This window comes from Podarcis bocagei (assembly GCF_964188305.1).
Source record: "Podarcis bocagei genome assembly, chromosome: 9".
NCBI lineage: Eukaryota > Metazoa > Chordata > Lepidosauria > Squamata > Lacertidae > Podarcis > Podarcis bocagei.
In genome coordinates this window covers 35,548,121-35,566,516 of record NC_138134.1, presented here as the reverse complement: position 1 = coordinate 35,566,516, position 18,396 = coordinate 35,548,121, and the positions used below count along the sequence as shown (strand labels likewise).

General features: G+C 42.5%; 1 protein-coding gene and 1 long non-coding RNA gene across 24 annotated transcripts in view; one reads left to right on the top strand and one right to left on the bottom strand.

Moving 5' to 3' along the window:
* Nucleotides 1–291: 291 nt before the first annotated feature.
* On the bottom strand, nucleotides 292–6,462 carry LOC308595194. The gene is made up of 3 exons (XR_014011897.1): nucleotides 5,772–6,462; nucleotides 4,818–5,650; nucleotides 292–449 (listed from the first exon to the last, which is right to left on the bottom strand). It is a non-coding gene; the product is annotated as an uncharacterized lncRNA (long non-coding RNA).
* The window catches only part of LOC308595143 (uncharacterized protein), a gene marked incomplete at its 5' end in the record, with an annotated part of 114,104 nt that continues 101,105 nt past the window's right edge, over nucleotides 5,398–18,396 (top strand). For 10 of the 23 annotated variants that reach the window (XM_081209161.1, XM_081209160.1, XM_081209158.1 and 7 more), the window contains one exon: nucleotides 5,398–5,618. In XM_081209161.1, coding sequence (XP_081065287.1) covers nucleotides 5,398–5,618 — 221 coding nt within the window. Of the gene's footprint in view, nucleotides 5,619–6,818; nucleotides 7,387–12,197; nucleotides 12,315–18,396 lie in introns of those variants that run through there. The other 13 variants (XR_014011771.1, XR_014011772.1, XR_014011773.1 and 10 more) reach the window with 8 other exon arrangements.

Genomic DNA, 18,396 nt, shown 5'->3' with positions numbered 1-18,396 from the left:
AAAGCATTTCTTTATTGCCATATGAGGGGTGGAAATCAGGGCTGTGTACAATGGCAAAACATAAAACACCATCAAAACAATGCAAATGGTTGTGCTAAAGCTGGAGACTGCCCCTTCAAGATGGTAATAATGCCATATCATTGGGGAGGTACTGCAGAACAATCCATAATGCAGAATGATGTGTGAATGGTTCAGTATAAATCCTCCATTAATACACTATTATTGCATCAATGAAATGTTTCAGAATACACTGCAAAAAAAGAAAAAAGAAAAACTAGAACCCACACCAGTCTATAGGGAGTCCATTCTTTTGCTTCCAGTCCTTGCACTCTTTTCAACAAGGATGCCAAGGTAACAGGAGGAAGAGCTGAGCTGCTGCCATCATAAAGTGTGCTTGGGAGATGGTATCTCAAGAGTCCACAAGCAGCTGGGCTGATATGTGCAGGTCCCTGAAATATTTAGGGCATTTCTACATGGTGACCATGTCTAACAGGAACAAAAACCACAATGAGCATATATAACTGTACAAATATTGAATTGAATGAGGAATGATCCGCTGCAATCACTTGAAATTCTGGTTCAGTGCATTTCTTGCATGGTCTATTCAGGATAATGCCACCGTTCCTCCTAACCCTACCTGCTTTTGAAGACTGGAGCGAGAATGAAGACAGCTGAAACAATAGTAGCCACATCAATGACTGGCACCGGTGCAGGCAGCATATGCAACCCTGCCCTGCCCTTCTCCTCTGATGCTTAGCATAGCCTGAGGCTTATAGTGAGTGAGCCACTATGTATTTCCTGAATGGCATCAGCTACAAACACAAGTTCCTTAATGAAAAACAAAGCTACAAAAAAATAACATGCAGAATTGGAGTGAAGGCCTTTGATCAGGCTTATTTTTCATTTCTCTAGTGTAGGGATGGGGAACCTGTGATCCTCCACATATTGCTGGCCTATAACTGGTCATGCTGGTTGAGGCTGATGGCAGCTGGAGTCTCAACAACATCTAGAAGACCACAAGTTCCACACTTGAGAAACGCAGAAGCAATGTAAAATAAGCCTCTTCAAATGCTTGAACTCCAACTTTAGTGGCTAGAAACACAAGCAATGAAAAACAAGTCTCATCCAAGGCTAGCAGTAAAAAATAGAGCCTGTCATGTTGTCTTTTGCATGTGGACCAGCTATAATATACAGTAAAGCTTAGGCAATGAATATCCATAGGATAGTTTATAATACACTATCTTATTTTAGGACACCAGACATTTGCATAATGTTCTGATCAGTATTTATTTGTGCTTTTTGTTTTTAAAACCCACCAGATGTAGCTTGAAATACTTTTTTCTGAGCTAAGGGAAAATAGAAATGTGGAAGGCATCTTGAACTAGGTCACTAGCTGTTTGTTTACTAGTGAGGTGGGTACTGTTAAAAGGTGCCAATGCAAATCCAAATTCACAAGGAAAGTATTCATTGCTTCATATTATCTAAATTCCTGGAACTGCACACTGCCAAATAGCTAGGTCTAGACAGAGAAATCCACGTACACACTAAGACTGGCCAGTCTGGATATAAGCAGAATTTGATCTGACCAAGGAAGTACGTATGCAAGAAAATAAGGGCATTTAGACATCTGAAATGAATTGGCACCAGAAAGTTGTACCAATGCAATCGAGATAGGAAATGAAAAGACTGCACTTTCAACAACACCATTTCCCCACTAGCAGATATACACTCATATTTGCTGTGTGGCAATACTCTTCCTCATGGTGAGATAGATCCTTTGCCAGTGCAGCAAGCATCTGAAAATGGGGACCATGGGACAGGGCCAAGTGTACGAGCCTTTCTTTTTTGGCTGGGTGACAACTGGGGAGCAGAGAGAGGCAGAAAGACTTAGAAAGACTCTGTGTACCTTTATTAGGGTTTAGAAAGCTGGGGCTTGGTTAATGCTTAGAAATAAATGTGAGAGCGCTGGGCTGCACCCAGTTATGTTCTACTCAGAGTAGAGTGACTGAAATTAATGGATCCAAGTTAGTCATGTCTGTACATTTTAATGGGTCTGTTAGCATGACACAACTCACAGTTTGGCATTAATAACAACAGGTGGTTGAAATTAATGGACCTAACTTAGTCATGTTCATTAATTCCAGTCGGTCTACTATGAGTAAAGCCTAGTTGACTATCACCCAATAAGGTTATTGCTTACTAGCCAATCAGGCCGTTCACATACACAAGGCAATAATAACTGCAAAACAGGAACATACGGAATGCATTAAGTCATGTTAAAATGTGATTAAAAATTATATCATTACAAATAGTTGGCATGTATTAGCATATATTATCATCCAAGATGGTAAGCATCTTCTCCTTTCCTAAAGCCAGTTTTACAAATTTCAGTGTCCTAGATGTCAGGTGGTGATCTGTTCTAGAAAATAGGAATAGAATTTTGCTTAAACAGAGAGTTATTACTAATCCTAACAATAAGGGGTTGAAAGCAACAGATCCAAATACAAAGTGCATTCTAAGAAAAAGTGTATCAGAACCTCTACTTTGGGGCAGGACAACGTTTAGCCACTCCATACTGAGCAGTTGAATATCCCATAACCTCCATCAACTGTAAAGAATTCAATTTGTATTTGTTCAAAAATAGGGATGGGTGAATATGTCAATTTTGGTTCTTCTCTGTTTCTCATTTTATTTATCCTAAGTTCGGTTCTTCTCATTTCCACACCAGTTTCCAACTTTCTTTTTTAAAGTCCCCATGAAACTTCAGCCAGATCTCCGGATGCTTGCAAAATACTCAGCTTCCTATCTTTTTCTTAACTTTTAAAAATGTCATCTGTTTCCTCCTTAGTATTCCTTTTCAGTGATGCATTTCCTTTTCCCTGGTACTTCTAGATTTTTGTTTAGAGGCTGGCAATATTCTTAGTGATCACTAGGTGGAGACATATGTCTGCACACAAACGTATTGCAAGCGAAACCTACTGTCATTTCTTCTTTTGATAAACTTGTTGAATATATTAAGGCAGATTTACTAAGAGTGTGCACTGGATACAATATCCATCTCGTATTTGTGTCTATAGCATTGGGAAGCAAACTGATCTGTTTTGGATCCACTCTGTGTCTTCCCCATTTCCCATTCCTAAAACAGATCTGCTAGATTGAATGCTCTGTCTCTTCCCTATTGACTATAATAGTGAATCTAAAAAAATGTATCTAAACCTTTTCCTTTGCACAGAAGTGTATGGAATTTGCAGGTGCCCCTAAGTCTGCCAAACTGCAGGAAGATCCACCCAGGAGTTTTCACACAGGGAACCTTTTAGGAAGCTGTGTGTGCTTTAAGAAAACTACATATAACTTTTAAACTTTATCTCAGAATTGGATGCAATTTGCAGGCATGTTTGCCCCTTCTGAATGGATGAAATCTGCCAGCTTTAAGAATGATAAGTGCTGTAGTTCCTCTTTACTCTTTGCAGGAAGAGCATTAGATCACTTAACTTTCCCCACTAGTGTTTCGCTGGCAATCAGTCTGAAACTGGTGAAATGAGAGAGGAACCCCATGGTAAATGGGTAATAATACGCTGTCAATGAGCAAATTAACTGGGAGCTAAGTTAAGGGACAAGCAAGTTTAGGTGGTGGGGAAAGTACCAGGCCTAGAGAGCAAACCTTTCTCTCTATTTATTCATAGTGGTCCACTGTCATGCTGTGATGAGATTCTGAGCCACTAGAGGGAATAAGAGGCACGTGGACCGAGCCAAGAACTGGAAGCTGGTCCTTGCAGAAATCAACTCCAGAGCCTCAATAGGTCACCCTGGGAGGAAGAGGAGGGCAGGAGAGGACAGGAAGGTGTCACCATAACATGCTGGTGGGGCTCGCCTCTCTTTCTCACTGGCACCGAGGGAGACAGGTGAGGGGAGAAAGAAAGAAATCAAAACCAGGATGGGGGAGAGAGGAGATATTTTTTCCTTTTGATGGGAAGCTGGTTGTGGGGAGATGCTTGTCTGGAGTGGCTGGGTGCAGAAGATATTGTGACCCTTTTGTAGGTTTGGAAGCTGAGGAATAAAGAACACACTGTGGTCCTGTGGAAGGAAACAGAGGCATTGGGAGGGAATATGCTGTGGTCCTGGAGAAGGAAACAGAAGAGGGAAACCGATACAGGGAGATGGGGGGTTGGTGACTGGAGTAAACCGGGGGGTGGGGGTGGGAACAGGGCATGAAATTTCAAACCAGCAAACTGGGAGAAAAAAAGAAATGGAAGTGTGTAACTAGCAACAAATAAGCAAACATGTGCAGCAGGAGAAGATGGGTGGGAACGGCTGGAAGAGAAGTCTGCACAAACCTAATGAAAAATAAATTGAATATAAGAATAATCAAAGCAGATATTGTTTGTTGGAAAACCGAAAAAGATTAGAATAATATTTTTTAAAATCATACAAAAAAGCCCTAGAACTGAACTGAGGGAGATGGAAAGTGGAACGGCCCTATAATAAGCTCCACTAAAAACCTGCAAACTTCTCTATTCAAATCAGTGTAGCTGGAGTGCCCTGGAAAATAATCTACTGTGATCAAAACCTAGATCTGTCCCTCAAAATGAATGATCCACCCCCCCACCTGCTAACCTCTCCAGCTCAGGGCATTTCCCTACTCAGATTGGTTTTACCTTTGCAAATGAAATGAAGTGGTTGGTTTATTTTAAATGCTGAAATGCAGCTTTTGGGGGGCACTTGAGTCCACAGAGCAGCTCAGGATTTTGAGAATCTCTGATCCAACTCAGAACGCTTTATTGACAGTGCAATTCAGCTTTAATATGTGTAAACCTCACCTGAACCATCCTTATTTGTCTCATAATTCGGGCTGCAAACAGAGTTGATGCACATGTCTAATATCTTAGAGTGCTCAGGACCACACAAACCAAAGCTGACCTTGAAACTGTATGGCACATGTTTATTTATTACACCCGAAAGGTCAGTGTTGTCCTCTCACCACCGGCTACCCATGGCTCACTCTAGGACAATCGGTTAAGATGGAGAGCACCTATCAGATGCAATCAATTCAAAACTATTTACAAATTTACTTAATATTTGGCAGTATTATTTACAGTGTATATGCATGGAATGTTTCTGGGGGCAGGGTATATGAGGGTTGTTTGTTATATGTATTTTTAGAAACTGAAAAAGAAAGTTAAGAAGTGTGTGTGTGTGGGGGGAGTAATTCACCACAGTCATCAGTGAAATAACACATTTATTTGCAGGGGTTAATTTAATCCAGTTCATTTACATTTATGAATATTCAGGACTGCTTTTGTAACTATCTTGGGAAATATTTACATCCCATTCAGCAAGGGCAGAGGACAGGGCAGTCACAGACTTCCTGTGCCCTCTCTAAATGTTCATTCGTCACCAATGTTCTCTTCTAGTTACCGTTTTTCTTCTGAACATTCATACTCTGCATCCCTCAGAACAGAATGCAGCCTGCTTACCATCACGGCCAGATACAAGTGCTTTGAAATGTTAGGCCAATCAATCATCCTGAGAGGCTTTTTATCCCAGCTATTCATTTATGGCATTGCATTCACATCTGCAAAAGGATGGGCCACGAACGTAGCACGTTGCGAGAAGAACAGGTGGGTGTGCTAGCAATGAAAGACAATTTAGACTTCATTATTTGGTTAGCAGGCAAGCACAAGACACTTCTCAGATAATATTTAGGTGTAGAGGTAATGAAAATTAATGGGACTAGAAACAGGTCACATCCTTCAGCCGATGCATTCACTCACATCATGCTTAACTGTCACCGGTTCATTCGCAGGGCCTTTTATTTTGGGGAAGAGACGTGGATGTCTTGCCTTGAAGTTATTGGCATTGCTGTCTTCTAAATTCAGGGCTTGCTAATGTGGGAGCTTCTGGGGGCCTGTGTTCCCACCAGTACTTTCTGTGGCGACTGCGAAAGGTCTAATTAAATCCCCCCTAGAAGTTCACGCTGCACAAGAGACTGTTTGCTATTCCTGTTACTGTTTGCAATGGGTTGGCCTCCTCCACATGCCGTCACAGCGGCCATTTTGTGAATGGCACCCACGGCACCTTTTCCAATTTCCAAATGTGCTCCCTACTCCCCAAAAATCTGGCATCTGCCTTGCCTTAAGCATCTGGTTGGCCCCTGTGAGAACAGGATGCTGAACTAGAGGGACCTTTGTTAAAATCCAGCAGGGCTCTTCTTATGTTCTTCACCCCGTAAACTCAGACGCCCGCTTGGCAAATGCCACATTGGGGGCAGAGAATTCTATGGAGAAACTGCAGCCCCTTTCTTTTCTTTTTTGGCTGTTATAAAACCGGTGCATCTTAATTTCCTTTAGCACCTGCCCCTTCCTTAATAATAAAGCACTGCAGTGTGGCATAGCGGTTGGAGTGTTGGACTAAGATGAGGGAAAACAGGGTTCAAATCCCCACTCAGCTCCGAAGCTCATGGGCCAAGACCTGAGGTCAGCCAGTCATCTTCTCAGCCTAAGTTACCTCACAGGGTTTTTTCCTTTTCTTTTTTTGTGAGGATAAAGTGGGGATGAAGAGAACCATGTACAGTGGTACCTCGGGTTAAGTACTTAATTCGTTCTGGAGGTCCGTTCTTAACCTGAAACTGTTCTTAACTTGAAGCACCGCTTTAACTAATGGGGCCTCCTGCTGCTGCTGCGCCGCCGGAGCACAATTTCTGTTCCCATCCTGAAGCAAAGTTCTTAACCTGAAGCACCATTTCTGGGTTAGCGGAGTCTGTAACCTGAAGCATATGTAACCTGAAGCATATGTAACCTGAGGTATCACTGTACTGCCACCTTGATCTCACTGGAAGAAAGATGGGATATAAATGTGGTAAACTGCTTTTTGGGGAACCGCTCCAAGGGGTTTGTTTTTGTTGTTTTCAACAATCCAGCGGTGTATAATTTTTTATTAATAAACAAAAGTCATAGATAAGAGTAAACTTCCACCCAGCTTGATGATGTCATCAGGAAGGGGCAGCTCTGCTTGTGGTCAGTTGCAGAAGTCTGTCCCACTTCTGTCAAAAGCGGCCAATAAACCTGCTGCTAGCTCAACAGAACTAGGTCCTGCAAGTTAAAAGCAAGCCCCCAAAGGTCTCAAATCCCTCAGGTGCTCATAAAATGCCAGGAGGAGTACAGCAAGGGGAGCCTGAGGACAGTTTGAAGAAGGCGCTGTAAAAGAAACATCGCTGGAATGGAGAGAACGAACTGTGACATCGCAGTCACGTTTCCCTCCCCAGGCCACATTGGAAACAGTCAAGTCTGCACCAGCAGCGCAGTTTGATTCCCAGCCATCTGAAATGTGGATTAGGCCTTTCGAAAGCCGGAGAAGCCTCCATTTTACATGCAAAACCAGAATTGCCATGTGAGTACAGGAATCTATTCTGCGAGGGGGGCTCAAGCTGATTAAATATCTTGTGAATACAGTAACACAAAGCTCAGTATACTCTAAAGTGGTTGAAGCCTTCACAGACCATTTCATGATTCATGAAGGGGTTTAACTGAACCTCTGCCATGAATGTTGCTTGGGACCTGTCAGTGGTGCAGCTAGATAATTGTAGACCCTGGATTTAATTGTTTGCTCTGTGTGTATGTTTGTGTGCGTTAGATGGTAGTGTGCATTAAGCACAAATTGACTTTTATCTTCTTTCCCTGCCTCCCTTTACAACTGCTTCTATATTCTTGGGAAGGTAGAGAAAAACAAAACAAATTTGCCTAACTCTGATTTTGCATTTTGATTTATTAAGTGTGCTTATATGCCACTTTTTGCACCTTGAACATCAAAATAAAGAAGCAATGAAAAATACAAATATACAGAATACAGAACATGTCAGTAAATTCAGAAATGACAAAAACCTACAGTTTTTTGATATTACAAACAACAACAGCAACAACCCAGGCTTAAGTAAATACATGCAAAACCAAACAAATTTTAAACTCACTTAAATCTTAGCACTATTACGAGCACACTAAATTAAGTTTGCTTCTGCTTCCCAGATGCTGAACATATTGGGAAAAAGCACCAGTTATTGTAGAAAAGGATAATATATATTTTAAGTAAAAATAATAAAATTAGCATCTATAAAAATGTGCATTCCTAGCCAGCTACTGCTGACTATTATTTTTTGTTTTTGTTTTTGTTTTAAAAAACAATAATGGAATGGAGAAGAATGTTGCATCTGCCAGAGTCAGCCCCTTTGGGCCAGCCTGGCATTCCCACGCAAGCCTAAGTGCTGACACTGGGTCTGTGGGTTGGATTACTGTAATGCTTTCTGTGTGGGGCTTCCCTTGAGGTTGATCTGGAAGCTGGTGCAGAATGCTGCAGTGAGGTTACTCAGCGGAGTCTCCAGTTGCATACATATTACACTACTCCTAAACGGGCTGCAGTGGCTGCCAGTAAGCTATGGGGCCGATGCCAAGGTTTTTGGTTTTAGCCTATAAAAATACTGGATTATTTTACTTCTGAGCTAATATGCATTGGAGATTCAAACTGCCAGCGTACTTGGGATTGCCATCTAGAATTCTGTTAAGCATTCCTTCGTGGGGAATAATATCTGTACCTGGCCAGTCTCATCAGCTGGGGCTGATGAGAGTTGGCAGTCTGACAACAGTTTGAGGACCACAGGATTTCCATTTGCTGCTGTAGTTAGGTGGATTTTCCAATGTTGCACTACCATTTTGTCTTCTTTCTTTAATCAATGTTTTTAATTTCTGAATGGTTTTATACTGAAACTTTCTATTGCTACGTATTTTTTTCCAGTCCTCTGTGTGCCTACTCAGAACACGGCCCTTTGAAGATAATTATATTGGGCTGTGTCCGATAAGTAGTTTGTAGTTTGTTATTGTTGCAAACCAATTTGGAAAAGTGGCTTGCTAATACTTTAAAATTAAAATAAAGACACTTTCAAATGAACAAAAAGGGGTGGCAAAAAAGATTGTTAATAAAGATCTGGCTAAAGATGGATGCTACAGTCTCCGATTAAAAGGACTGGATCATATTGCACATTTCGCAGAACCAGGAGGATTAGTTTGTAACGCAGTAGGAACTTGAGTGTTGGCTCTTGAATAGGACAGAGTAAGTCAGAGTCCTTAGAAATCCATATTGCAAGGAAATGGTGTTGTAGTCACTCTTGAATGTCCAAGGGATTTTGCTTGCTGACACCAAGTTGATGTTTGTCCAGCACTACAATTACAAATGTCTCCTGTTTTATTTAAAGGGACATTCCCTTTTCTACACATTTTCACATCTGTACTGCTCTCTTTTTCCAGCACAGGAACTTCATATTTTATGAACATTAAGCCATACTTCAGAAAACTAAAACTTCTACAGCTCCAGCATCATTTCCTCCCCTTTCTTCCTCTTTGGTCTTACTGTTAAGGTTGCTTTGGCAAGTATATCTTTCTATTACAAGGCCAATCCTTTGTCAAAGGTGACTGTGGCTAACTTGGAATGGGTTTGCTTTCCAAAGTTGTCTTCATAGGTAAAAGCAGCCCTGGGTCTGCACTGCATGTAGCCAACCTGGAACTGAAATGCTTTAGTTTTCCAGATGCATATCTTCCGAAGGGAAGGGCTCTTTGCATGTACTTGAAGGCACTTTGTCCATTTAAAAAGCAAAACAAGAGTTGTTTCCCTTCAGAGGGGAAAGGTATTCTGTACATTCTCAGATGCACTCTGCTCTTGGTGAAAATTAAAATCAAATGTAAGGTGATTTGCTATAGAACAGCGAGGGAAGACTTTTGCCCACCCCCCACTTTCTGTAGAAATGTGTTGGCGCAACCTGCTGCTAACACTTCTTTCCCCTGCCAGTTCTTAAAAGCAGACCAGAGAAAGAGTGTAAATAGTTTGCCTACAATCTCTAGTTTGATAAATGAGTGTTTCAGCTCATATCTGCAGTTCTCTGGCTTCCTTCCTGAGTCAGTGTCCCTTGGCTGAGCTGTAAGCGTGCTTAGAGGAAATGCCCCTCTCGACACTTGGGGAAGCTTCACACATAAAGTCCCCTCACCCCCATGCCAGGGGAAAATACTGTCCGCTATCATGTGTGAAAATTGCGTGACTCTGTTTTGCCACGTGAACACACATGTTCCAGAAGATTAAACGTGCTTAGTTGCAGTAAAATGGATGCTTACTCAGACAATTTTCACACACAGAAGTCTACCGAGATATAAGGAAGTTTTTTCCCCCTCCACTGAGGCTGTGATCCTAAGCATGGTTACTATGTTAGTTGGAGCCTGTGTCCAGGAAAGCATGCAAAAGCCTAATACTGCAATGCTAAACACACATATAGGGAAGTAAGTCCCACTGAACAGGTAAATCTTATTATTTTAAATCATTTATGAATTGCATTAAAAACCTATATATAAATCAATTACATATATCAAACAGTTAAAACTATTGCTTCTCTAAAAATCATTTTTAAAAGGAAAACAAAATCTCATAAAACCATTAAAAAAGACCAATGATAAATATGCATAGGATTGCTTTGCACAGATCTCTCTGTGTGGCAAAAAATGTCATAACTTAAATAATGGCCTTTGTGGACTAACTATAAATTGTGATAGAAAAAAATAGAATAGGAAATGCTACTGAACACCATGTTTATTCAGTAACCATGCTCATTGGGTGCTCATTAATGGCACAGCATCTGCCTGGAGGTAGTTCTCGAGTGGTGCCATGCCCACAGGGCCCTGCCCTGGGCCCTGTCCTGTTCAACGTTCTTATAAATGACTTAGACAAAGGTACAGAGAAGATGACACAAAGCCAGGAGGGATAGGTAACACCATAGAACACAGAATCAAGATTTGAAATGATCTCAACTGGCTAGAACACTGGGCCAAAACTAACATGATGAAATTCAGCAGAGGTACATGTAAAGCCCTGCATTTAGGTACCAATATATCAAGGGCACAAGGATAGGATGAGGGAGACCTGGCTTGGCAGCAGCACACATTTTAAAAGGATCTAGTTGATCACAGGCTGAACATGAGCTGGCAATGCACTGCAAGTGCTAATAAGTGCAATCTTAAGATTCCTTAACAAGTGTCCAGTTCACAGGAAATAATAGTTCAGATCAATTCTGCACTCATCAGGCAGCATCTGGAGCACCTGCCCACCAAAATGTGGCCCTCCAGGCTTCTCTATCAGGCCCTTGAGACTTTCCCCCAGGCAACAAACCCTCCTGAGCCATACCTTTCACCAGCGCTGGTATGCTGTTGGGTGTTTTGGACTTGCTGTGACGTGTCCTTGAACTCTGATAATGTTTCTTGCTTGCCTGAATGAAGGATTGAGAGCTGGCTGTGAAGATACTAGCCTACTGCACACATGTAAAAATTGCATTCATTGCCCTGACCACTTTTACCTTTGGCTTGGCCCACCACTGACATGAGGTCCCTGAAAGTAAATGTGGCCAAAAAAGGCTGCCTATCCCATCCTAGAAAAATATGAAGCAGGTATGAGAACACTCACGCTGGCCCCCTCCATCACCTTCCCCATAGTCAGTGTAGACAATACTGAGCTAGATGGGCGAATGATCTGACCTGGTTTAAGGCAGCTTCTTGTGTTTTCTCCACCAGCTGAAGGTAGACAGAAATAAGGATGTTCTTCAAGTTCAAATCAATGAGATTTGATTCCAAGGTTAAATAGTAACTGGTATAATTTTTTTCTAGGAGCTCTAGTTCTGAGACTCAAAACAAGCTGCCATGTTGATGAGCCTTTGCTTTAGTTTGAAAATGACTGCTGCTGTATGTTTAAGGTTTCAGCAAGCCTTGCTGCTGTTCATTTCCCCTTCATTCAGGTTTTTATCTTGTTTTCAAGGTTTGGCAGAGAACTTGATAAAAGCTGCCATAATATTTAATCCAACACAAACAGTGATTTGCCTAAGACTGTTCTGACAATCATCTTGTTCAAATGATTGATCATTATGGCATATTTCTTTAGGGAAAGGTGCCTTGCGAAGGCTCTGTGAGGCTCTTTAGCTCTTTAGCTTTCTGTGAATATGCCTTGCTTTTGCTCAATCAACTGAAAATAGAAGGATGTCCTCGGGTTTTGTAGACATGGTTCCAGACAGAAATCACAGTGCCAGTAGCAGAGGGACGTAGACATCCCACTCCCCCTACTCAAGAACATCAGAAGTGATCTGCTGGATTAGGCCCATCAAATCCAGCTTCCTGTTCTTACAGTGGCCAACCAGATGCATGATGGGATGACCACAAGCAGGACACGAGCGCAACAACACTTTCCCCACTTGTGATTTCCAGCAACTGGAATTCAGGGGCATACTCTCTCTGACAGTAGAGGTAAGACCATAGCCATCATAGCAGTTTGGTAGGTGGCGCTGTGGGTTAAACCACTGAGCCTTGGGCTTGCCGATCAGAAGGTCGGCGGTTCGAATCCCTGTGGCGGGGTGAGCTCCCATTGCTCGGTCCCAGCTCCTGCCAACTTAGCAGTTCGAAAGCACGTCAAAGTGCAAGTAGATAAATAGGTACCGCTCCAGTGGGAAGGTAAACGGCGTTTCCGTGCGCTGCTCTGGTTCTCCAGAAGTGGCTTAGTCATGCAGGCCACATGACCTGGAAGCTGTATGCTGGCTCCCTTGGCTAGTAAAGCGAGATGAGCGATGCAACCCCAGAGTCTGCCACGACTGGACCTAATCGTCAGGGGTCCCTTTACCTTTGCCTTTTATCATCCATTAATGCTTCTACTTGGCCCCTCTGCTAGCGGTCTCAGAGGATGCTACTTGAGGAGACTGTAGGGTGGCCAGATGCAGAAGACGACAGGGCTCCTGCACCCTTCAAGAAGAGAGAATTTCAGAAGCTGTAGCTTTCGTAGTGAGCTGCACCTGCTACAATTCCTTCTTCTGCACAACTATGAAAGATGCCGGAACCACATCCCCTTTTGTATCTGGCCACCTGAAGAGAGTTCTGGTTGGTTCCTCTGCTGCCTGCCTGCCACCAGTCCAACTGGGCCAGGAAGCACCCCTGGTTAATGGGGCTAGTACAAAAGATTGAAACTTCCCAAGTGGGAGTGGTGGCCTGCCATGTTCACCTAGTGCTGCCTTTGGTAACGTTTTAAGTGTCAGGCAATATCTGTTCTGTTGTCCCTTGCTTTTAATGGAATCTGATGGCTTTTATTATAATTGGCTCCCTTTTGGCTTGACTGTTTATATGGATTTGTAGTTATTGGCTCATTATAACTGCTCACACAACCACACCCTGTTTTTAGTGTTTTATACCTTTTAATATTATAAGATTTTGTTAGCTGCCCCGATTAATATATGAAAGGTGGCATATACATTCATTGAATCAGCATATGCCCACCTCAGTGTCTTGGACTATGACTCTCATCGGCCCCAGCCAGCATAGTTTTCCTCCACTATCTTCTGCATTATTTTCTACATTTGTATCTCACCCTTTCTCCCAGGTGACAAGTACGCAGGGGGAGTCAATGGAGCCTTTCATCCCCTTGCTACTCAGGTGCTGTCTACTCTCACATTAGCTTAGCTTCAGGAATAGGTGTATATCAGGTGTATACCTTTAAATAAGTCATTGCCTGAGGGGTATAAAACCTTTAAATAAGTCATTGCCTGAGGGGTATAAAAACAAAAATAAGAGGTATTGAGTGTTGCTTTAACTCCAATCATTGTATCCTGTGAAATATAAGAAGAATTTTAAGGAGCTCCCAACAACACAATTCATTAAAACCCACTGTGTAAGATGTGGTTTTGAATGTTTCCCTGATTGTGTTAGTTTTATCTTTACTGTTCAGCTATTGTTTTAGTGTATTCTGTCTCCGATTAAGGCTTTCAATATCTTTACTAGTAGTGAAATTTCTTTCACTGTTTATTATTTCCGCCCCATCAACCCATCTGCTTATTTTAGCTACTTGTTCCTTCCTCTTTTCTGGCTTCTGCACGGAACTCACCAAGGTCAGAGATTTACATTTCAGCTTTGTTTGTACAGTATAAGAATGCAGGCAAGGGCTTTTAATTCGTTTCTTCTTTATGGGTTTGCTGTAGCGTTTGAAGGCTTTAGGAGAAAGGACTGTTTCCTTCCTTGAGGTCTGTTTTGATGCAAGAGTGAGAGATACTTCCTTAAGTCAAGCATTTCACTTGACTGAACAATCAGTGTTTAATATTAATTGGAACCTTAGTTTAATTAGCACTGGGCTAATTCAGTTCGCTGTTCAGCATACCCCCAAAAGGCAATCACTGTTGCTGTGTCACAAACTAGAATGCCTTCAACAGTGGTAGTCCTCTGTCTCCATTATGCAGATGTTTCTAGCTGCCACCTTCCCAATTTTATTGTGCATTTTCTTTCATTGATGTGAAAACTTTTCATAGTCTGTTCCTCTTCTGCCCCAGCCATGCATTGTGTTAGTTGTTAGTGGTCATTATATTTAGAACTGCTTTAATTTTCCCTCTGTCAGTCTATCAGCAATGGCCGCTCACCCATCTCAGGTGGGCCATGGTTGCCGACCTTCATCCTATCTGCCATCCCCAGCAGCAGAAGCCCACATGTTTGCCAGCCATTAGGGGAACCCCCTGCATGGCGGAAGTACCAAGCAGGATTCCTGCCAGAAGTAAATGGGCCAATCAGAGGCCCTGCTGGAGGGGCAGTGCCTTGCCACCTGGCTGAGCATTGGCTATGGGCCATGCCCAGGAAGGCCAGCAACTGACCAGGCCTTACTCTCTGTTATCATGTATTGTTCCTAGTTGTTCCTGGGAAGCATTTCTCTTCTTGCCCAAATGCTTCCCCTGGGGTGGTTGGCTGGCCTTGCATTTTCTGTCCATCTCATCCATCCTATCTCTTTCCCTTCAGTCTAGTTCAGCTTTCCTTTCACTTGCAACTGAGGATCCATCTACACTTCCATTCGTCCCGTGATGTCAAGTGATTTGAAGTCATGGGTCTGAGAGGTTTTTTTATTTTTCACCACTGTCCCTGAAAAAGCCCTCTGTTTACTGCTGAATTGGGAAAAAAGTCAATCTGGTTTTCTGTGGATTGATGTTTGATCAGATTCATAAGTAAGCAATGGGTTTTCCCCAGGGAAAGTGGTGGGACAAAAAAACCCCACAACACCCCTTGGATCTGTGACTTGAAATCACAGGACAAACCAAAGTGTGGTTGGGCCTTAAGTGTTTGATCTCCTGAATTTACTAGTTGTTGGATCTTCAAGTGGTGTTATCAATGAAGATTGATTTATAGGAAATGTATATTATATGGAGGGATATAGGACAGAATTGCAGTCTATCGTTTATTGAAAATGGAGTAGTGGTCCCAGTTTAGAGAACCAGGAAACTGCATTTTCTCTTATATTCGTTGGAACTACTACTGAATAGATGGTTAGAAATTGAATGGTTAGAAAAAAAGGAAATTGAATGAAAAGCAATTTAAATGGAACAGGTTATGACTGAGACTAGTCTAATGAGTTCCATGGGATTAAGTCATGGGATGTGTGTGTGTAATATTTAAGTTCTCTTCAAGCATTCAGAACAAATGCCTGGAGAAGATATCAGGATCACACACACAAGCCCTGTCCCCAGCGTAACAGGAGACCATGTGTTGAGTATGAAGGCTTGAAGGGCACTTCTAACAATGTTCAGCCGAGTGCATTAGAGGTCCCCACGTGATCCAGAACATGACAGTATCAGAGTTCGCAATTGTGTGGAGACTTTTAAGCTCAGCCAAGCTATTGGGGTATGCACAATGTGAGATCTGGGTGGCACATGGGGGCAAACTGATACTCCCACCCCACCCATTAGACATTTTCTCCTCCATGTAATGCTTGAACACATTAAGAAAATATCTGCATTTGGGGGAGGGGTGCCTTTGATTTGCATGTGTTTTTGTTGTTGTTTTGCTGAAATCCATTCTCTGTTTGGGGGCAAGTTGTGTCAAGCTAGGTGTCAGGAGACTACTCTGTGCACTATGAATGGAGTCTATAGAGATTGCATGTTCAGTCTGGCATAGATTCTGACTCCTAGACAGACAGCCGATGTGGGCACACCCTTAGTGTATGGCTGAATAGCGGTAAGTGGGAGGAAGAAATTGATGTGCCAGTTATTCCTTTAGGAGGAAAAGAAACCTTCGCTCCCTCACAAAAGGGAGGAGGTGTTCTGGAATGTTATTTTATTTTAATATAATTGTTTAGCTAGGATAGAATATCGCTTTGTCATATAAATTCACTTCCACCCCTCTAATTGGTAGGTTGTCCAGAAAAATCTTTTGGTGGGGGGAGGAGGGGCATGGAAGGAGAATAACAACAAGAGAAAAATAATAATCATTGTGTTGAACATTTTTTCAAGGATGCTGTTAAGGATAAATTATGGGCTGGAACAAAAACAAGGATATTTGCTAGGCTTCACCACCATAATCTCTTGAATATAAATCCATTTGGGCAAGGTTGAAGAGTGAAAACATCTCTTTGCTTGGGAACTTAGGCCAACTTACTTCAATTAACAGAGCCTAAAGAAACCTCACCCATTACTCCTTTGTCCCCTGTGACTTCCGTCTGAAATTCTTGTGCTCAGTACATTATTTCCAGAATCTTATGCAAAGGGAGTCACACTTTGCGCTTTGTTTCTTGTGGCCTGTTTTTCTGTTCCCGTCATAGGATGACCTTTAAAGTAAGCGTACTTACTTTTGTTGGAGTACAATGTGGTGTGTTCGGCTGCTGATTTTGCATGAAGGAAAACTGACCGCAGGTCAGGAGCATAGTTTTGCAATGACGTAAATAGCTCTTTGGTACTGAAAATGCCTTTCGAATGATGGAGAGGTGAGTCATTCGGCATCTTGGGCCATTTGTAATTGTTTTGAGTAGCTGCTGCTGGTTGCTCTCAGTTGGAAATACTGATCTACAGTGGCTGCTTCCATAGTAGGCATTTGAGGAGCCATTGTAACTTTTGCCCCATCTCTGAGCCCAGCAGGACTTTATAGAGTGGTAGGGCTGCTTCTACATCCACAGTTCTGCTGTGTATGGCATTCAGGTGGAGCCCTTCTCTCTAACCTGCTTTGGCTTTGAGATTGGACCTACACATTGACATACCCAGAACTGCTCTCGTTTAGCTAACTTCTGGATACGTCTTTGTTCTTCACAAACAAGGATGGAAATGCCTAGTCTGCTGCAAGTTCCTCTTCATCCTGGAGAAGAGTGACTAGTGGGGTGCCACAGGGTTCTGTCTTGGGCCCGGTCTTATTCAACATCTTTATCAATGACTTGGATGATGGACTCAAGGGCATCCTGATCAAATTTGCAGATGACACCAAACTGGGAGGGGTGGCTAACACCCCAGAGGACAGGATCACACTTCAAAACGACCTTGACAGATTAGAGAACTGGGCAAGAACAAACAAGATGAATTTTAACAGGGAGAAATGTAAAGTATTACACTTGGGCAAAAAAAATGAGAGGCACAAATACAAGATGGGGGACACCTGGCTTGAGAGCAGTACATGTGAAAAGGATCTAGGAGTCTTGGTTGACCACAAACTTGACATGAGCCAACAGTGTGACGCGGCAGCTAAAAAAGCCAATGCAATTCTGGGATGCATCAATAGGAGCATAGCATCTAGATCAAGGGAAGTAATAGTGCCACTGTATTCTGCTCTGGTCAGACCTCACCTGGAGTACTGTGTCCAGTTCTGGGCACCACAATTCAAGAAGGACACTGACAAACTGGAACGTGTCCAGAGGAGGGCAACCAAAATGGTCAAAGGCCTGGAAACGATGCCTTATGAGGAACGGCTAAGGGAGCTGGGCATGTTTAGCCTGGAGAAGAGGAGGTTAAGGGGTGATATGATAGCCATGTTCAAATATTTAAAAGGATGTCACATAGAGGAGGGAGAAAGGTTGTTTTCTGCTGCTCCAGAGAAGCGGACACGGAGCAATGGATCCAAACTACAAGAAAGAAGATTCCACCTAAACATTAGGAAGAACTTCCTGACAGTAAGAGCTGTTTGACAGTGGAATTTGCTGCCAAGGAGTGTGGTGGAGTCTCCTGCTTTGGAGGTCTTTAAGCAGAGGCTTGACAACCATATGTCAGGAGTGCTCTGATGGTGTTTCCTGCTTGGCAGGGGGTTGGACTCGATGGCCCTTGTGGTCTCTTCCAACTCTATGATTCTATGATTCTATGATTCTATGATTCTAAGGTCTGCTGTAGGTGCCTAGCGTCAAAACTCTTCAGATATGTAAATACCGTACTGGAACAGTTCATAATTTGATACATATTGTGGATAGTTTGTGCAGGACATTGTGTGTCTTTTAGGGAAGGCATGTCCCTGGATATGTTTAATTCTTTTAGCAACCACAGCTGTTCAGATCTGAAAAAATAAGCATGCAACATCCTCAAAGCTAAAATAGATTCCTCTCCCCCGCAACATGCGACAA